Genomic DNA, 22,157 nt, shown 5'->3' on the forward strand with positions numbered 1-22,157 from the left:
CAGTTGATAACAGAGAACTAAGCAGTACTGAAAATTTAATGAAATTAAACAGCAGTCAACTCTAGAAATCACACTGTTTATGCAATTCAATAATCCCTAATTCCAGCTATTTTCGACATTAAATACGTTAAATAACCTGGCATTTAAAACCTCGTAAAAATAAGCAAGCCATCTAAAAAAGACTTTAACAGCTGTATTAAAAATGCACGTCAAACATTCATTTGATAAAGAGTCAATTTAGACTTGAAGACAACCTCTTAAACCAAGCATCATGAAACATCCCCAAAAACTACAGCACAAAACTAACAGCAACCAGTTCTAGACTCAAGTAATGATAAATAACGTAAGGTATACTTTTGTTTTTATATTTATTATACTGAGTACCTCTGCTTTCTCGCAGGTCTTTACTGCTTTACAATTTCTGTGAGTTTAACTTACAGAGAAGGACAGAAAACCCATTATGATTCATATAAGCACAATTTTCCAATAAATCTCAAAATAAAATAATCTGTATCAAGAACTGAAGGAGTATGCACTGTAAGCATTAACAGGGATACCTTGTTAAAATGATCGCCAATAACTTCCCAGATCCTAGACCACTGTAACCTGATCCGGCCCATGTTGTAGTAAGAAATCTCTACTATCTTCTGCAGACTAAACATTCGAGGGTGGGTGGCAGACAGCAGCTCATCCATAGACACAGCACAAAGCCAGCGCACGAAATCCACTGTTAAATGACCACAGGTTTTCATGAAATATTTTTCCAAGGTTCAGTTTACAGGGGTGGGGAGGGGTAGGGAAGAGATTAAACCTACCAATAGCATTTCCATCCAACCTTGTAGATCCCGTAAATATTCTGTGAAGTGCAGTTAAAGACATGGTTAAAGTTTCTTAAGAAATGCACCTGTTAAATGTTTTCAAGCCTCCTTGTCTTATTTTTTTTAACAATATATAGACAGTCTCTGATTACTTTTATTTATTAAGAAACAATTTTTTACAGTTGTAAAGACATAGTGAGAGTACAGTCAGCTTTTATCATCCCCGATTGAAATACAGAACTCAAACATCTCCAGAGTGCATAATACCCATTTGCCATGAAAAACAGATATTTGAAACACTTCCCATTATGAAGCAGGGAGGGACACTGCAAACCTAAACAGCTATGGTGTGTTTGACATCAAGCTTCCAGTGCACTTGATGTGATTTTACTGCAAGACAACTTTTCATTGAACTGACATTGATCTTGCTGCCTGTACTTCAACCACAGAAATGTTTGTAAGCCTTCAAAATAATGTCTCTTCATCAATTTTGACAACCATTACAAAAATTATATGTTCTGATTTCTTACATGCTGAGCAAGCAAGATCCATGAACACTTCAGTCTGATCACTACTGTATGATATAGACTGGGAATGTTCATAATATGTATTCTGCCTAGCCAAATCCAGTTAAAATAAATGTGATTCATAGAAAGGAAGACTGGAATAATAATTTTGGTCATTTCAGAAAACATCCACATAACCTAGAGGAAAGCAGGGAGTCAGTAATTACATTTAGGAGAAAAAGAGTCTGACAATAATGCCCTCAGTACTAAGGCAAAATGAGATTTGCAATCTGTTACTATATACAGCAAATCAAGATTCAGCAGACACTACAGCAGACTCCATTCTGTAAGTCTTCTGCAGTAATTTTTTTATCAGTAAAAAAGCTTCTTGCCTAATCTTTGCCCTGCTCCTTCTTGCACAAACACCCATGATGCAAAAATAAATCCACCCCCCTCTAACTGAAAAGCACTTATCTACGGTAGTTTTTATTAGGCTTTTTCCAAATAAATTAATAAATTAGTAAGGTCCTTTTCTTAGCACAGGGTATTCAAATACTGCTTGAAAAACTTCAGGTGGCAACAAGAAATTTAATACAGTACCTGTCTACAGCAACAACAACGCTTTGGGAGCTAGTTTCTCCAATGGATTCCTGAATACTTGCTATCTGCTTCCAATCCACGTTTCCACCAACTACAGTGAGAAAAGTTGAAAAATGGGTAAAAAAGAATACAGAATGGGGAATGGGTTGGGAAGAAAGAGGAATAATAGGTTTGCCACTACCAGTATAATTAAATATATTTTTAATTCACAAAAGAGAAGCACATTATGAACTTCCCTTGCATGAGCTGGCCATCTCAGTGAACAGTTGCATGTTAGTGTAAGTCCTAATTATCCTAATTACCTAATTATTATGTCTCCATCCATGTATAAATTATATTAGTCCCTAAAAACTGTCCACATTTGGAGCAACAGATGCAAGTGAAAAAAATAAAACCCACAAGAATCACCTTTTTTTCCTCTATTTTTCAATGAAACTTTGGTAACCTTGCCACTTAGAACACAGAACATATGACTGAGAATATAGCTTAGAGGAGAATTTTTCACACTTAATTAGCATCAAGTGAGTAAATCCCAAAAGATTTCTATCATTCAGAAAGAATAGCTTCCACCAAAATTCCATCTTTAAGCTACATCTCAATTACAGCAAAATTATCACCCCAAAATAGTGAGAAATATCTATAAATAAAACCAGTAATTATTTATTTTGGAGGCTTGAAACTGTAACCCACATCTGGGAAAGCTGTGAAGAAACTGCAAACTTTGCAGTGAGAAAAATTCTGAAATTTTTAGCCATCTCCAAAAAAAAAAAAGCAATCACCATCAAAGAAAGAGGTGGAATCTTGCAATCACTTTGGGTAATTCCACATACCCTGTATGCAGGACTTTTTTTTTTTTTTATTTAAGCAATATAGAAAAGAACAGAAGACTGAAAGAAAGCAAGTAGTTCTGATCTCAGAGGTTTGCTGAGAGAAAAACTTCTCATGTTTCAGCCTGCCTCAGAGCCTTGATGCCTCAGAGCCATCCACACTTGGAGGTGGCTGGAGATGACTGTCTGTCAAATCTATACAACCTTACCTACCTGAAGTACTTTTCTAGGGCATTTATGGAACAACTTTTCTGTACATACATATGTAACCTCATGCTGGTATCTCAGCAATGTATAATACCACTGGGTTTGATCAAGACTTCTCTTGTAAGCACACAAGCTGCCAGTGTCAATTAGCTTGAATGCTGCTAATGAGTCAGCTAAGAAGTATCAAATGAGCAGCAGGGTGTGAAGAGAATTGGAAGGGCTAATTCCAAGGAGTCAGAGCCCTAACCAACTTTACCAGCTTATGTGAGAATTCCTTGTTATCACAGGATTTGTAATTCAATGCTTGAAAACCTGAACAGACAGCAGACTTACACTCTAACAGTTGTGAAATCTTTAACAGTGCAACACAGGAGTCAGCTAGGTAACTCTGCTTTACAAAAAAGAGATTTGTCAGATTCCCCCTGTCCAAAGAGGATTTCTGGTTACCCAGGAGCCCAAACACTTTGGCTATGACCTACTCACAGCAGCAAGTTTTGTCTTCCAACTTTGTGAACAGAAACTGACATAGGAGAAATGTGGATTTCACAATTACAACTCCAAGTAAGGCAATATTCCTACCAAAGGAGCAATAGACTAGATGCTTATTCATTCCTTTACAACCCCCATGCTTGTGATGCTTTGAATTTCCAAGTACAACAAAAAAAGGGTCACAACAGGAAGGTAATACAAGAGATAAAGACATTTGAGTGCAGATGCCTGAACAGCCACACCTGAATTCTTGCTGAGGCCGTAAATGAGCAAAGGAGCTTTTGGGTCTGGTTTTGTTCATCTTTGTTATTTCAAAAAGCACATTAACTTCAGCAAGAAAAGTGAGTGCTGCTGCTTATCCACATCTGATTTTGCAAGTAGGTCTGAAAGATGGAGTTTCTGTTTCACCAGACTGCAACTTCACTCACTCTAAACAACTATTTTCCTGTAAAATATGTGTCTGTGTATATGGACATACACACTATGTGTTCTTCACAGGAATTTAGGAATTCCTAAAAGTTTATAGAAAGCTTGCTTGAAACCCATAGTTCCAATGCATACTTTGGAGTAATCATAGAAAATTAAACTATCTGCAAAAAAGGATTTGTGGAAAGAAGTGAAATAACTAAAACAGTTGAGAAAATGTTCTAGCAGCCCCTTAGTGCATAAAAACCAAGTTAAGCACTTTCCAATAAGATTGAAGCAACGTTATTTAAAAAAAAAAAAAAAGAAAATGGTCAAGTTTCCATAGGTGCACTGTAACAAGCATTCCAGAAATTGAATTCAGAGAAAAACATTTTATGTATTTGGGCATAAACTGTTTTCCCTAGAAATGTAGCTGACAGCAGCAAAAGGTCTTTATGAGCTGGACCTATACCAGTGAGCGGCAAGTATGATTTAGGGAAACCTGAATACCAGTTACATTCTTGAGTTATGAGGACTTAAAACTTTTAAAGGCCAGCCACTTTAGCCTTAGAGAAGCACAGAGAAGCATAGAGAAACTGCCAGGATTTGGAAGTAGCCAAGTTGCACAAGTCCATCAGGGAACACTGAAAGATGCATATTGGAAGGGCAGGAAGAAGCCCAGTGTATGACATGTTGGCAGACTCACTGATTTCCAAGCCCAAGTTTAACATTCATCAGTGCTTGGCAAGGTGAGGGACGTACAGAGAGGCAGGCCAAAGGGGAGCAAAAGGGAAAGAAAAGGAATGACTATAGAAGAAAAAAACTCTCTGAGGAGAACACAAACCTGGATGATTAGGACTAGTTTGGGGGCTAAGATCAGGAAAAACAGAAAATTATCATTACTCAAAAAAAAAATTACATGAAAAACTGAGGGAAGACAAAGCTTTTGTTTGGCTGTGAGTGAAGTTCAAAAGGCAAGAGATACTGAGCAACACACTATAACTGAAACTTTCTCATAGTCAAAAAGACTTTATATATACACTTTGATGCTTCCAGAGTTTTTAAATACCCTACACCTATATATCTTTAACTGTGTTCCCACTTAATATAAACAAAACTCCCAACATTCTAAAGATAAATTTAAGGTAAGTCTTATACTTTTCTATGAAGATAAGAAAAATAATCTCATTTTTGCAGTAAATTTTGGTGCTCAAGCCTAAAAAAGGCACTTACTCAGTACCAAAGTAACCAGAAAAGGAAAGAAATGAAATTTCAGAATTTAAGCTAAATTAATCTCCCACTTGGTTTGAATTCTGTGTATTTCTCACAAAGCTCCACAACAGATGCTTAACCTACACATACTGACTTGCTTGCTTGGTAAAATACTTGGCACACTAATGTTGCAATATTATTAAACCTGGTCATACCATCTGCAATCCATTTTTAGTTGGAAAGTGATATTTTAATAGAATTGAACAACATATATAATCTTCTTACATTTTCCATCCTAACAATAATAACAGAGCAAACTAAATATTCCAGAAATTGGAGTAAGTCTATTCAAAGCATAAGTTTTACAAGGACTACTTCACGCTCTTTTGTCAGAAACTCACATAAAAACACAGAACAAATTTAAATAGTTCTCTGAACAAAACCAGCTAAATGAAATACTTAGTATCTGTATCACTTACCCAGTCCCAGCCCCACAAATTCATCAGGTGCCTGATCCTTTGTTCCAGTAAAAGAACCTTCCCTGCCACGCACTGTCCCTGAGATGTAGCGAGGTTTCACTCCAGTTCCTATTAACTGTGCCAGTTCAAGCTGACTGATGCATTTCAGAATCTATTGCAGAGAATAAAGAAGTTATTTACCAACCAAAAGCAGTTTGAAATAGTAAAAAGCAAGTAAAGCTCTTTAGAAGGAAAAAATTCCAATACTTGAGGTCAAAAAATCTGGGTTTTTTTCTAAAATGAATATAAATTTAAATAGTACTGGATTAGTCTCTCTCAGTTTTATTTCTCACTTAGACATGTTTTGCTACTTTAAGAAGTATACATGCAGCACTTACCTAAACCACACTGTGTTTATGCACAAACAAGCACACTACTGAGTTGAAAATCAGTGAACATGCTTTCTTACAGATCAAGTACAAATTACTTGTACCTCATGCCAGGAATTTCCCAAATAGTTTCCATCTGTATGAGCCACCGTGATGAGAGTTTTAATGGTGTCAATGTTCTTCTGTTTCATTTCAGTAATACCAGAACTCACTGTAAGCAACGTAAATCTTGCTAATGCTTGAACATAGGCATCTCTTTCAAGCTGCAAATGGGAAGGAAAGAAACACAAGTCTCATAAATATTTTTGCCATTTCTTGTTCTTAGTACAATCTGTATGATTTCATCAACTATACCATTTATCTTTCTCTTCCTAGAACTGAATTTCCAAAGCATAGTGAAAATATCTCAAGTTCTTCACCAGTAAGAAGGTATCTGTGGGATGAAATCAGGTCCTTCTATTCAGGAACATGAAGTGTAATGTCTGACAGCATAGGACATATAAGATGTGCTTACATTTCTGGTTTGGTCTTTTTTGGGGAAAAGAGGATGCTGCTTCTGAAGAAATGTTGCTAATTAGCTAAGTTTTCTATATTCTTGTACCATACTCAGACCTACTCTGAAAATGCTGCCTTATGCAGACTCACTGAAGTTTTAGCATTTTTTTGTCAATAAAATCTAAAAAATGTATCTAAAAGGCAAGTTATGCCAATTCCATGGAATTGCTCAAAACCGATTTGATTTAATTTGCACCATTTGGAGCATCTCAGAAGCTTCTGAAGAAGTGTCATGGGTAAACAGCAAGTGACCAAAATCCAGACAGATCTCACAAAAAAAATTCCACCCAGTTCCCCAATTTTTATGTGTATGGTATCTATAAGCAACAAAGGGAACTCCTCAGATTTCACATGAACCAATTACAATGGTAAAAAGGGGATTACAGTTGAGCCCACAAGTGCATTTTATTCTCCTGTTATGTATAAACTGAAGGCTGTAAAGTGAAATGGTTGTACACCAGATAAACAAATTACAATTACGAAATATAATTAACTGTTTGGATATTTAGGGGTATTTTTAAAGTAAAAAATCATTGAACACAGAAAACAACCAAATATAAAATATAAAAAAACCCCAAAAAACCAGAAAGAATGGGATTCCACAGAGAAAACACTAACACCACAATAGTGGGCTATGGTAGAAGGGACAGACTGCCACTGAGCCACTGACCACAGAACAGCTGCCACATTCAAAGCCAACCATTTCTGCAGGGTACGCTGGCAAAGGTGAAGAAAATAATGTAGAAGCACAGAAAAATGAAGACTCAAAGAAAGAGTACTAAGCAATGAAGCTTCAGAGCCTACAAACTGCGTATTTTCTGTAAAACCAAAACATTTTCAGTCCTACTCATTCATGTAGGTATTCCCCCCTTCCCCCTTTTTCTAAGCCACCACAGTAGAAGACAAACAACTATATAATGTGTCCATCACCCAGAAATTGAAACTTGATGATATAAGTAGATTAAGTACATCCTTTTGATGCATATCTTTTCTCAGAAGCTTAAAGACAAAAGTCAGACTGTGTGACAAGTCTAAGATTAAAAATATAAATAATTAAAACCATAATCCATAATTGAGGTTTTAGAGGTGAGCATGTATAACTTAAACTGTATCGTGTACTTTGGAAATTTTCTTAAAATTAAAGGAATCCAGGTCCCTCCATTATCTCTCAAGGTGTGTAAATGTTAACTCTTAATAGACACCAATCTTCATTTCTATACATTTCCACAATGAAAACTGGAAAAGTTGCCATCACTGGTTAAGCACGTGAGGATAAACTTCATTCCAACAGACAAGACCCTTAAACCAGCACAAGTACAGACACGCCAGTCTCCTTCAAACCATCAGAGCTATCTTGTGTCTGTAGTCAGACAATATCCCACCTAACCAAGACCTTGTGAACTGGAATCATCCTGTAATTCTGAAATTACCAACAAACCAGTACTGTTTTTTATTATATCAACAAAACAGAATTTCCACAGAAAACCAAGAAGTAATAATGCTTACACTGAAAATGCAAAAGCAACGCTTCCCATTTTCTGAAATTTAAAAACTTGTTTTTGGAACACCTCCAGTTCAATCATGTCCCAAGCCAATGGAAGGGTACAACTGAATCACAGGGATCTTGGAGCAAACATGTCCTTGCCCTCCCCAGCAAGGCTGACCACTGCAGCTGCTGAAACTGGTTTTGGTACCAGTTCCACTTTTGCAGCTTAGAAACAAAAGTAACTGGAGTGTGTTTCACTGAACATCTGCAGGCTCCAGGGAAGGCTTTGTTAATCAAATTTTTAAGTCTGTTGAGCTTGGGAACAGGTGGTCATGCAGAAATTAGGTGGAAAAACAGAGGAAAGAAACCTCACATGATCTCAAATGGACTTTTTTAAGCAGCTGTATTATAGGTCCCAATGTGCTTTTCCACATTAGTGGTAAATGCTATCTAACTTGCCAAATACAAATACAAGGGGAGAAGGAAGGAAACCATTCCCTATCATATCATAGTTCAACATCTTCTATTTAGTCTTATACAGTTGGTTTCTGGGTTGGTGTGTGTTCTCTTGGTAAGCATTTTCAACATACACATGAAATAACACAAAGCCAAACATACAGGTTTTGCCTGCCCCTCTCTTCAGCTATGTCTGTAACAGACTTATGGCAGACCAGTACTCCATTTATTAACTAATAATCTACAATAACATAATTGTACCTTCCCTACCAATGGTTTCTAAATAGAAAAACAAAAGCCAAAAAAAGCCCCAGTTTAATCACCATGGCCCTCTGGAGCCAGAGAGTCTGGCATTCTTGGCAATGCACTTCATGCAAGATCCATTCATTCATTACAACAGGAATGCCATTTTCAGTGCCATAACTGTTAAAAGGGTATCCATTTAAAGACATCTTGGATTAATATCATCTCTCTGAAGTTGAGAACAATATTTCAAATACAGTTCAGAGAGATACTATTTTACATGATGGAGAGACTCATTTTATAAAACAACAAAACACGCCTAAACAGCTTTGTAACAATGCTAGAAATAAAATACTTTGACATAAAAGTAGTCAATTTCTAGGGAAACAAACATTCAGTGCAGAGGCACGGAGGCACTTACCACAAAACACCAGGAAAAATAAAGGTCACTTAATGTACACTTCCAGTCAAATATCAGATGAAATAGTAATGTCAGAAGCAGGCAGCCCCTATCTATTGCAGTGCACAGCTTCAGCAGCAAGGACACTCAGAATCCCACTAACATCTTGCTGGTACATAAACCAAGGCATTGTGTCAATCTTACATTTTTTACCTGAATGTTGAAAATGCAAGCAATGCGGATTGCACATCGTATACCCTCCAAACAGAGAGAGGCAACTTCGGTGTCATCACAGTCCTGCAGACCCACGCTGAATGCAGCCAGGAAAGGTGTCCATGCCAACTGCAATGGATGCAAAGCAAGTGTTACCATTATCAGCAATTGTTGGTAATTGAGGGGAATGTTATAGTTTCACCATCTTGCTGAAGTGTAAATTCCATTCTTAACTTACATAATCAACCTTGAAGCTGTCTTTTGACAAAAAGGAAACAGAATATACAAACATGAAACGTAATACTAAAAAGTGTGGTCAGAAGAGACATGAGACAGAATGAGGCAGAAGTAATGCAGAGTGGAGCTCCCCTCCAAAGCACTTGTCCTCTCCCTCAGCAACAAACACACAGCCATCTTCAGATAGCTGTAAAAACCAAATCCTAAAGCTATGTCAATTAGATGTCTGTTAGAGTTTTAGCACTCCCAGGATGACTTTTATCTCTGGACATTGAAACACAGAGTAAACACTTATTGTAATAACCAACACACCATATAACAGATTTATGATGAAAAGTACATAAGTAAGACTAGCTTATCCTGATAACACCAGAAAAAGCCAACAACAAAAAAAGGAGGGTACTAAAAACAAGGGAAACTTTATTAATCACACTAAAATTATAGTAAGCTAACAACAACAACAGCAAAATACTAGACAAGACTCTTGCCTTATCTCTCTACTACTAATTTTGTTGCCCTTTTCCCTCCATCTTTTTGTAAGCCACTACTGATGTTTCCCATTCCTCTTGCCTTAGGTGCCACTGAGTACTGCAAGGCAGACCACACAGTCCTTTCCTTGTGGCCAAGGCTCCCCCTCCCAAAGGCAGAAAAAACAGTGAGAAGATGCAGAGGATCCTGCTGTAACTACGTGGAGTTATGGAGAGGAAACACCACAGAACCCAGAATGATTTTAGACATATTTTACCTTAAGTCACCTCAGATGAAATACAGAGTCAATGGGCACAGCACGGAGCAATAGATTTCACACTTAATTTCATAATAAAATGATGTACCACTGAGCTTTGGTTTCATTTTAGCCAGCAGCTCCAAAAGCACTACCTTCAAAAAGCATTTAATGCTTGCACATACCAAACTGTAACTGGGAGACAGTATTAAAGGCACTGGATGAATTCAAAGATTCAGGATTTAATTCCCCATTGTATCATCTTTAAAGGTCCCTTCCAACCCAAACTATTCTATAATTTTATGTTCAGAAATGTATGTTTTTTCCCAATGCCTTCCTAATTTTCCCTGCTATTGTAACCAAAACTAATCTTAAAAAATCACGAAACTGAAATAATTTCTTAAAAATTATCTAATGGTCTGTATACTGTGCTTTGTAACTACATGTATGCTGTTATTTGTAGGCTGCTTTGTTAATACAGATGAAAATCAAGCCTCAAAACCAGACAATCAATTCTGGGCTGTTTAGATGGGTGCATAAAGGGAATTTTTGCTGTTTTAAGAATTCAGCCAATGTATCTGCAAACACAGTTACAATGATCAATTTTATGTGGACATCAATGGGTGAGATACCCAGAAATGTGTAAATTTTCACTGAATATTTGAGTCTAAATTTTAAAAAGTGAAATTAGGTATTCCAATTCCACAGTTCTCACTTGTTTTTGAGAAGAGGGCCCTCTGGTCAATACATTACATTACTGTCCTCAGCACTTTAATTAGTTCACGAACACCCTCAAATAACTTCAAGCAAAAACTTCTTATTTTTTGTACCTTCATGAAACATGTTTAGAGTGTTAATTTAACCAGGGTGCTTCATTTTTTGCTCCTTTGAAAATGAGCTTTGAATATACACTTTTTAGACAGTAAAGGGTAGGAAGGATTAGGGCTGGTATCTTGAAGAAAATCACACTATGAATTTTACAGATGCCTGCATGTGAATTATTTAATTTCAGCCTTCAGGAAGTCCGCAGAGAGAAAGTATAGTACATCTCTGCCATGTGATACCTTGAACAGCCTAAAAGTAAATTTTTAACAAGGTCTGTGCTTAGTGTTCCTCTGTACAAATCAAATACTATGCTAGTTTTTTTAATAAGGTGACAAAGAACTCGTAATTTTGCCTCATAGACAGCAATCTTACACAGAGACCTTCAGTGTGCCCAGGTGGCCAAGAAGGCCAATGGCATCCTGGCTTGTGCCAGGAAGGGTGGCCAGCAGGACCAGGGCAGTGCTCTGTACTCAGCACTGGTGAGGCCACACTCTGCATCCTGTGCTCCGTTCTGGGCTCTCAGTGCAAGAAAGGCATGGAGGTGCAGGATTGAGTCCAGAGAAGGACAATGGAGCTGGTGAAAGAGGTGGGAAAGAGCTGGTGAAAGAGGTGGGTGAAAGAGGTGGGAAGGTACAAAAAGAGGTGGGAAAAGAGCTGGTGAAAGAGGTGGGTGAAAGAGGTGGGAAGGTACAAAAAATAAGAAGTAGGTTCTTCTCCCCAGTAACAAGGGAAAGGATGAGAGCAAGTGGCCTCAAGTTGCACCAGGAGACATTTACATTGAATATTGGGAAAAATTCCTTCACAGATGCAGTTGACGTAAGTTGAAACAAGCTGCCCAAGGAAGCAGTGCAGGCACCAACCCTGGAAGCATTTATCAGACATGTAAATGCAGCACTTCAGGTCATGGTTTAGTGGTGGACTTGGCAGCCCCGGGTTAACAGCAGGACTCAAAGCTTTTAAGAGTCTATTTCAACCTAAATGTTTCTGAGCTTCTTGGGCCTGGAGCTCCATCTAACCTCACAGCACATTCCCCCAGGGAACCATTTGTTCATTCAGTGGTAGAGGTCTGAGACTTTACTTCCCTGGAGCAGTTCACAAAGCTGTCATGTGAGCACCATGACTTGAACAAGGGCACAAACAAGAGCCCTAACAATTATCTCAAAGCCCTAACAATTAATCTCAATGGCAGATGACTGCTGTGAGTTAGGTATGCCAGAGACCACATCCAAGAGCACACTGAGGCATCCTACACTGCTGAACATACTCTGTTTATGAATCTGAATCACTGCTATGGAAAAAGCATTTGGCATGCAGACAGCTTTGCACTTACACAATAGCACAGTGGTGCTTAGAATAATAGTTTAATACAGGTTCAGCTTCCTCCCCTACACTGGACTACAGTCCTAGCTTTCTAAAGCATTAATTTGCAACAGACAACATTAGATAAACGTTTTTCCTGATAACTGCTCCATTGCTTCTTGTACCAGCACAGAAATTTCTTAAATTCCAGGGTAAAGGAAACTAGATTAGAAGGTTCAAAATCCTCTCTTTCCTGTAGCAAGTTAAGTAACTCACAAAATGAGCAAAGCACAGCAGATGCAAATCTTCAGTATTTTCAAGAAATCCTGTCAGTCAGCATTTTGTATTAAGAAACTGTGATATTCTACATGATTATCTGAACAGGTATCTCACCTTAAACATGGGTCTCACATGCTCCAGGTGTGTTGCACTGGTAAAAGGGGCCTGAACGTGGCTCACTGCCTCCATAAGAGCTTTAGCTGTTTTAGCCATTTGCTCCATTTCCAAGTTATATAGGAGTCTTCTCTGCTTCTCACTAGCAACACCTGCAAACACATTTTTTTCTCTCATTTGCGCATCTTTAGGAATAAAATAATTTTACGTTTTTCATTAAGTACAATATTCAGATGTATTTTTGTATTATCTTCATTTTCTGAAATTATCATACCAGCCTTCTCATATTTCTTTTACAATATAGATAAAATTTAACTTAAGGCAAACTTGTATTTGAAATGCAAACTATTTTTAAACCTTTACAGAATTTTAAGATTTTAACAACAGAGATTTCTTCTCCATCACCTCAACTGACAGCATAAATATCACACCCACTAAGTTAAATTCAAAATGAAGAGATATGTCATAGGAATCCATCAGCAGAGAAAATAACAATAAAAATAACTGGACATCCTTTTTCAGTGTGAGAACTACATTAAACCTTTTCATTTCCATAACAGAACCCACATCTCAAGAAGACAGTGAAATCCAAGTAGCATGTAATAAGCATCTTTTTAAAAGTGACAATAAAACATTATGTTAAGTGAATGAATACTGAAAACAAGAGTATTTCTTTTTTTCAGATGCAAATTTCCTGCAAGCAATCTGTTCATAAGGCTAACCTAGGACTTAAATTATACAAATATGTTGGGAAAAAGTTCAATCTCTCTTAAGGTTCTCTGTAGAAAAGTTAGAATGAGTAACATCTCAATCTTCACAATATGCAAAACACAAAGGTTTTCTGTTGTCTGAGAAAGGAAAAGATTATTAATAAAGTGCACAAATTAGGGCCCTAAGAATCAAATATTGCAAAATATTTGAAAACAGATTGGTTATTGCAAGAAATCACAACAGTTACTTAAGAAAAAGAAGACATACACACAGCGTGTGTGTTCTGCTCTGTACCTATTGGCAACCATGTAACTTCACAGTTCTTTCCCTGTGCTGCTGCTCAACAGCAACACCTGCCTCCTCCATGGTCAATGCACTGACTGCCAGGAATTCAAATGCAAAGGGAAGTGAAAATAAGCAGTTGTATTTAATGCAGATTTGAGGTTAGCATCATGCATTTATGTTAAAAAGAAAAGAATTTAGAAGCTAGGACTGACTCACTGTGAATTAAGTGAGTGATGTTTGCTTCATTCAACTCCTGTTTTAAAAAGGAGAGCTTCATGAAACTGAAGAGCCAACCCAACTGAAGAAAGCTAGCAATGCCACTACTTACTTTGTTTACTGGATTTTGTGGGTATTGTTAATTCTTTTGTTTCTTTCATTGAAATCTTCTTTCCAGCTATTTCATTATAGATAGCAGACAAATATTCTTCAGGGAGATCTTTACTGTCATTGATACCTCTATTCATTTTAATATACTGTTCTTTTGTCATTTTATTCTTAACCTGAAATGCAGAAAGTAGCTGTAAATATCAACACATGAGGCAAGCTTGTAATTTACAATCTCCCTATAAAACTGCCCAGCCCACAAGAAGTTACCATCAGGGATAAACCTGCTGATTCAGAAGACTTTTTAAAGTATTCAACATATCCAAGACTACACTGTCAAATCTACAATATACCGCAAAGCCATGAGGACATTCTAACACTCAAACATTTGGTGGGATCCACAGATCAAATGTATGTCAAATTACATGTACATTAAAAAAAAAGAAAGGAAAAAAAACTTTTTCTTGTCATACAGACCAAACTATCCATGATGCAGAAAGCTACCTTACAGAAAGGCCTAACCAAAAAAACTTCAAGACCTCAACACCCATAAAACATAATACTGCTACTTAAAAAGATGCACTAATGTAGACTACCTTACTTATTACACACATCCTGATGCTAAATTGGATAACAAGCTTTAACAACTACACTGTCACAATGCCTGAAAGTTACATGCCTATGAATTACACGGATATTTATTCCAGCAACATACCTGTGGACTGTGAAGATCTGTTGTCAACATGATAATTGAGTAAGCTAAAACATATGCAGTATCTGCACTAGCAAAAAGAGTTTGCCTGAAGGCAAAAAGGAGAGAAAGAATAGCAAATTTAATTTATTAAGATTTTTTACTAATCACTCAGTTTTCCAAAGTTCTGAAGAAGTAGTGTATCTTACCCTTGGTTACATTCTAAATATCTAGCAGCAAATTTCTCCATTAAGCGATCAATTTTTTGAGCTTCTCCGGGCAGACGAAATCCTTCTAGAAACATGCGCAGAGCTGAAACGAAATCCTTTCCCGAAAAGTCGTGTTGGTCTACATATGCATACATGACTTCTTTGTTAAATTTATCATTGTCTCCCAGGAACTCCCCAACCTGAGTCTAAAACAAGAGTAGAAAAGACAAACTAGTGCATTTATATTTGAAAAATAAATACCAACAACAGTCAAATGTCATACAAAAAGAGGGGTGTATTGCAGTTAACTGAGACATATTCCTGCTTCTCCTCCATTGTCTGAAGCAAAGTATTTTAACCATATATTCTATCATAATGCTCTTACATGCTCATATGTATCTGCCTACATTCTTTCCTTCTCTGCTCTTACTCTCATGCCATTTGTTTGTTAGATGAATTCCACACGTGTACAAGACAAAGTTAGTATTACTAATGATTGTACTCTGCTGTAATGATTTTTGTAGTTAAGAAACTTATTACAGGAATGAAAAGCTCACTAAACTTTTTTCCCTAAAGTACTGATCTCAAACAGATGCAAGGGATGCTCAAATAAAAATAGCTGGTACTCAAAACACATTTGAGTTCATCACTGTCAACACAACACAGTACAATGAAGAAGAGCATGCATTCAGATAAAGATGCCTGGATATGTAAACTGAGGTTAAAAAAATGTTTTAATGTCTGATTCTAAGCATTAATACCAAAATTTGTGAATTCAGCCACAGTAGCAAACATGGGTACCAATGGCTGTGGCCTTTATGTATAATGGTGAAAACTGCTGTTTCAGAAAGTTAGGTTTCTCATGACAATATTAACATGAGATATTCCTACCCATATTGCAGGACCCTTCCAAGTCCAGCAACAGCTGCTAGCTGTAAATAAAATGAAAGAGCTAATCTCAATTAGCTAACTTTCCTCTGGGGGCAGAAAAAAGTGCTTTTAATGTTGTTGCACCACATTATTATTTTCACCATCTCTGAAGGACAGATAATTCTGGCAGTTCCTTACTAAAGTATATAGGATTTACTAAGTTGCTTCAAGCTATACTAGCAACTAAGTACAAGTTTTGAGTCAGCTCAAGTAGGTCAGTCTCTTGGTTTACAGGGTGCTGAACCACAGGATGCATAGAGCACAGGGTAGAGCTCTACTGCACCCTCCAACTCAAATTCCTTGAACTTACAAATTTTACAAGAGAGAGAGGTTTCCTTTTCTTCATTCCACAATAATGTGATACACACTCTGAACACTATCAGCTGATTTGCAATTAGTATAAACACATCAGTATAAGCACAGACAACCATCAGGAAAACAGTTTCCTTACTGAATCTAATCTTTCCTCTTGATGCAAGAATTGAGCAATGTCTTCAGGGGTAGTGCCAAGCATTCCTTGTTCTTGCAGGTACTGAATCCCCCTCTTTGGTTTCTTGTTGAATCTGTACAATGAAAAGCAAGATGAAATGAGAGTTAATCCTTTTACCCATACAAAAAGTTGTACCACCCTAAGTAAAGAAATTCAGAAATTTCAGGTAAGATGCTGAAAAATCTACATATTAAGTATTTTTCCTTTATCAAACTGCACATTAGATAGGAATGAGCTATTTCCCTTTACTCTGGCACTCATAAATAAAAAAATATTCCACAAAGGCAGCAAAATCTTGAAAAGAACAATTATGCTGTTGATTTTTATCTTAATCTGTATGAAACAATCAACAAATTCATTAGTTGCCTGTAAAAATGGAAACATACAAAACATAGAACCAGGAAACTGAAAGAAAATGAAGCCCTGAAGGAATAAGGCATATTTGTGCAGGGTCCCAGAACCGTATGACAGGAAACTTTCATTTTTGCATAAAACTGACCTCACTGAAGAGATTAAGGTGATGAAGATAAAATCACACAGAAGATTCACATCAGACTGCACTAAGAAATGACACTATCCTCCAGTTCTAATTATGACAAATTAATTAATCATAAGGACTCATCAGCATAAGCATATAGGAATTTTCACCAGTAACATGGACATTAAAATGGGTCACATTCAAATGATCACGAGTTCAATGTTCTTTTTATCCAAATATAAAAACCTTATTTTTAGACAAGCAGGTCTGGAGAAAAAAAGAACAAACATTCAGAGTACTCATCTTCTAGCTGTGAGGAATTAGGTTAACACAAAACACTGTTGACAGGCTCCAAAGGGGACACCATTCAGCACTCTTTCACCAGAGGAAGTGCTGTTACATCCAGAGATTTTTTCCTAACACAAGATGAGTATCTATGAGGAGAAGGAAGAAAAACCCAGGAATCTTCATAGCTCCAAAAGAATCCACCCTCCCATGGGTGATAAAAGGGCACTCACAAGTCAATTCCTTGTTCTATTATTTCCTTTTGCTGCTTTAGGACTTCAAACTGCTCTGGGTTGTCAGTGCCAGACATCTGTGTGCTGTAACTGCCAATTCCTGATGAAGCAGTAGAATCCAAAGAATTTAAGCTTCCATATCTGTTAATTGTCTCAGGGTGTTTGGTTTCACTGCTGTCCTGTTCTGTGGGTTTTTCTTGGCCTATAAAGTGGAAAGGGTTACATATATCCAAAACACATACACTGAAAAGAAACAAAAATCACTACAACGTATCAAGGAGAATTCTATCAGTTCATCACATACTGAAATTTAAATCTTAAATTAAAACTATAATTTCAGGCACTTGGGGAAAAAAACCCCAGCACCTCAGAAAACCAACTACAGCTTTTTTATTTTATTTTCAAATCCAGTGTCACTTTTAACCTGGAGCGACTATTCTAAGTTTTTTAAACACAGCGTCTGAAAGAATTTAGGCATGCCAAGGAGTTGGTGCTCTCAGTTCACAAAGACAGCCATGCTAACCACTCCTAGAAAGTTTACTACATCACCTACCAACTTGAAATGCTTAATCTGAAAATTCTGGCATAACCTTAGGTTGGATGAAAACAAGATTAAAACAAGTAATTATTTAGTTACTTCATGGCTTATAACATTCAAACTTCTACAGCTATAAAACATGTATGTAAGTATTCAGTAAACAAGTAATTTTTAAAATAACCAGTAAATAAGTAAAAAAAAATGCTCTCCATTCAGCTTGCTTTAGCAGTTATTTAGTCAATATGAAATTATATAAAAATCAAGGGAGCTTCAAAGAAAGTTCTGAGACACTTTTAAAATCAGAAATACAGAAAATAACAGGATTTAGACATTTTTCAGTCCAGTAGCATTCCTGGAATTCATACAATTAGGAAAAGACAACTTGTTTAAATGACACCAAACTTATCAATATTTCTACCAAAGGAAAAATAGTCTGGACATTAACAGCATCAGAATACTGGACAAACACAATGAAGTCCTGTAGCACCTCATTACTAAAGGCAGAAGAAATACACCATATGTCTTACCAAGGGTTGTCTGGGAATTGGGATTTACATATTGATCTTTACTCCACTCCACCATGCATTTCAAGATCGATACTAAGCATTCCAGTCCTTTTTTCCTCAAACTTAATTCCTAGAAAAGATTTCATGAACAATTTGTTAGTGGACTGGAGAGTTTAGTCTCAACCTATCATGCCAAGAAACGCGAAACTTCATAAAGTTTGGTGCAATTTTTACCTGAACATTGGACATGCCAAGTTCTTGGCTACCTCTTCCTTGAGCAATCTTTGATAAGTCATTAACCAGCCTTTCAAATATATTTGCTGCATTTAAGTCACAATCGTAGTTCACGTAGATGTCCACCACACTCTGAGCATCTATAAATAAAGTGACATTGTCAAACTTGGAACAAAAACCAGGTAATTTAATGAAAGGCAAATATAGTTTTATTCTTTGAGATAAAAAACAAACTCTAGAAAACAGTCATTCATACCTGCACATATCCTTGTCAGTGTTTGTATAACCATCCACTTATGATCAAATGAGCTAGTAGAAGTTTCCAAGATATATAGGAAAATTTCTTTGAAGAAAACCTAAAAAATATTCCAGGAAGAGGAAGGAAAAAAATCTATTAAAAAACAGTTACTAACTTTGATGGTCAATTCTGAAAGCAGCACTTTAGAAGTACAGCAAATAATGAAAAGGCAAAAAAAAGGAGGAAAGGGAAGAAATACAGCTTATGATTGATACATGCAAATTAGGAATTTGAATTATTTACTTATGTGCTTCTGCAGTGCTGCCCTGGTTTATTTTCTAAGCATTCAAAAGCAGAAGATTTTCGAATAATGTCAGATCCTGAAGGACAATTCAACCTAAGAAGAAGCCTAAACTGCTGTTAAGAGTTTCTTTGGGATTTTGAAAGAAGAGGTATTATTACCTCATGACAAAAATACTTTATCTGCAAGATGATTACATTATGACATAAACATGACAAACAGCTACTTATGCAGATTTGAAGTATTGGACCTTCATTAGAAGGGACACGTCGTGACAGGAAAGAGTCACTCTACAATATTAGATTATTACTGGAAGAAGGGGAGTGGTCAGACACAGCATGCAGCACCTCCATTATCAGGAAAGCTACTCTTCACTAGAATACAGGTGAGTTTGCCCTGAAACTATTTTAGTACAGGTGCTGTTGTTTGGAACAGAAACTATTTTATCTCCTATCAATTAGTTCCTCACCAGACTCATCAGCACCATAGGCTGACTAATTCAGCCAAGCTTGCTGAGCAGCTGAACTAAAGCTTCTTCCTGCTTCTTCCCTGGGCAGCAGCAACTGCTGTAACAGCACCTGAACTCAGAAGTGAACAGGGCATTCATCACTGTTCTGTACTCTGAGAGCCCAGCTCTTCACAGCCACCTGTGGATCCAAATCCACAACACACAGTTTTACTAGACAACTGCTAAGAGTCTCAAGCCATTCAACTTCTCCAATAGCATCACACAAATATCCAAATATATAACTACCCTCGTTTTAATATTGACTGTTCCTTCATAGCACAGATTTTTTACAGAGATTTTTATGCTATTAGCCAGGTAAAGAAAAACATAAGGCTGTTTCCACTTTAAGTCATACATCTGGGGAAAAACAGCAAGTGATTTTTAGGCAACTTTGGTGGTAAGCTATTTCTTCAAGCAAAACGTGATAAAAATAGTTACATTTTATTGATCTCTTTAGAGAAATAGAGGAACACAACACAATGTCAGCTAACTGTCTTAATAAGGAAAGCATCCCTATGAAACCTAAGGAGTTCAACACATAACAATTGCAAGACTGGCAAGTGCTTAAACATACTTAAACGTACTAGACTGATTTTAGCCCCAATTTTATGTAATCAGAGAAAGACAAAAATTTAATACATGTCATGCTGTGAGTAATCCTCAGTTACACATTTGGTGTTTTCTGACTTTTTATTGAAAGACACTGATTTTATATTTCTCTGGAACTAGCAAAAGTATTTCTTTTCTGGTAGAAAATTTAAAAAGGAATTCACTGATGAAGCAGAGAAAAAGGTTTCAAGGACAAAAACTAAACCCAGATCTAAGCTAGAAAAGAGCTGGAAGCATTGCATACTATCAAGGCACTTCAGATCTCTACACCTCTGAGACCAAGCCACCTTCTTGCCTCTGGTGTCACCTTTGGAAAAGCATATCCTGGAATGAAGAACTTCTCAAAACCATAGTTACAGTTTACATTTCAGCTACTTAAAAATGCTGCTTATCAGTATATAACTTATGGCAATTCACATCACAGAGCTGAGACTTTGTTCTTAACATACTGGAAAAGTAAACCAGAAAATAACTATTTATTATGTTTGATCAACTCAAGTATGAATTCTAAGGTATTCACAGTTAGGAAACGGTGGTAATGGTAAGCACAGCTAAATGAGACCCCAACTCCTCTGATATCTAGGATTTGACTTGCTGCAAATATATTCATTAACCCCTTCAGAATTACTGCCACAATACAATTAAGGTGCAAATCAAACTATTTTACTGTCAGAGGGCAGTGTTAGCTAAATATTTAAGTCAACAGGAGGGTCACTTTCAACAGAATCTGAAATTATTCTTTTCAAACATGCCAGAAAATTCTTACACAGATGAAAAATGCAGCCTTGATCCCAAAATATATAGATTTTGCATATTGTAAATCAGAGCATATGGCTCTCCTTACAGCTTCAAGACACAAACTGCATGTGAAGTTATCTACATTTCTACCCACATCTTCAGAATAACCTTTAGGATCAGTAGCTGAAAGAAGGATTCTTAGCTCACAATCAGGAAAATGAAAGAAGTTTCTAGAAACTGCTGTACCCTGTACTTTGTAATAAATGGGTGCTTCAGCAGCATCAAGTTTTTGGGTTTGCTATTCACAAGGAGGAAATGTAGCCCTGATATGTGGTGATGGTCTTTAACATACTCTAGAACCTGCTACATCAGTGCAGGGCATCCTACAACCAGTTTGCCTCGTATGTCTTCATTTTCTATTAGGGATTTGTGAAAGGCTGGCAGTGATGAAACCTATGAAATTTCTGTCAGGAAAGCTGACTGCAATGTGTTCACCACCTACATGCTGACTTGTAAGCTCTCTGAACACAGTAAGTCCAACACTTTCTGGGAGGGAGGCTGTGGGACTGAGAACAGCTCCACCCAGTCTGTCTGATGTGCCAAACCCTGCACACACACTACAGTCTTGCTGAGCACACAGTTGGCCTTGAAGCTTTTCAAAATGCATCATATTTTCAAAGCACATTCTATCATTTCTATCCAATCTATGCTCAACCATATACTGTAAATCTTATTGGTTTTCCCCCACGGAAGTATCAAAATAACCTGGTAAGTGATCACAACACAATAATTTTCTGACATGCGACTGTCAAAATGAGGTCCTTCCTCCAAAGCTGCCATAACACATCAACTTATCCAATGACATTCATAGATGAAGTGAATTCCCTGAATTCAAGGTCCCTGTAACAGCAAGATTTATCAACATTTCTAAGCATCTCTTCACGTACTTAAGCTCCACGTGGATGGGGCAATCTGTCAGCGTCAGTATTCCCACCTGAATCCCTGAACAAAAAATTACTAAAATAAACAGCAGGGACACACTGCACACAGAACTATTTTATTCACCACAGAATTGAGATCTTTTTAACACATGTGACACCACATGAG

The 22,157-nt window shown here is 36.9% G+C and overlaps 1 protein-coding gene across 1 annotated transcript in view; it reads right to left on the minus strand.

Moving 5' to 3' along the window:
* Window positions 1–22,157, minus strand: part of ARFGEF1 (ARF guanine nucleotide exchange factor 1) — an 86,342-nt gene that overhangs the window by 16,228 nt on the left and 47,957 nt on the right. Inside the window, exons 11-25 of the mRNA XM_054637692.2 lie at window positions 18,913–19,012; window positions 18,657–18,796; window positions 18,444–18,552; window positions 17,379–17,580; window positions 16,344–16,455; window positions 14,963–15,168; window positions 14,778–14,862; window positions 14,067–14,238; window positions 12,743–12,894; window positions 9,265–9,393; window positions 6,016–6,174; window positions 5,544–5,694; window positions 1,925–2,015; window positions 816–856; window positions 558–727 (exon numbers count right to left, since the gene is read on the minus strand). Of these exons, the coding sequence (XP_054493667.1) occupies window positions 558–727; window positions 816–856; window positions 1,925–2,015; window positions 5,544–5,694; window positions 6,016–6,174; window positions 9,265–9,393; window positions 12,743–12,894; window positions 14,067–14,238; window positions 14,778–14,862; window positions 14,963–15,168; window positions 16,344–16,455; window positions 17,379–17,580; window positions 18,444–18,552; window positions 18,657–18,796; window positions 18,913–19,012 (2,019 nt within the window). The remainder of the gene's footprint in view (window positions 1–557; window positions 728–815; window positions 857–1,924; window positions 2,016–5,543; window positions 5,695–6,015; window positions 6,175–9,264; window positions 9,394–12,742; window positions 12,895–14,066; window positions 14,239–14,777; window positions 14,863–14,962; window positions 15,169–16,343; window positions 16,456–17,378; window positions 17,581–18,443; window positions 18,553–18,656; window positions 18,797–18,912; window positions 19,013–22,157) is intronic.

The sequence above is a fragment of the Agelaius phoeniceus genome, chromosome 1 (genome assembly GCF_051311805.1).
Source record: "Agelaius phoeniceus isolate bAgePho1 chromosome 1, bAgePho1.hap1, whole genome shotgun sequence".
Lineage (NCBI taxonomy): Eukaryota > Metazoa > Chordata > Aves > Passeriformes > Icteridae > Agelaius > Agelaius phoeniceus.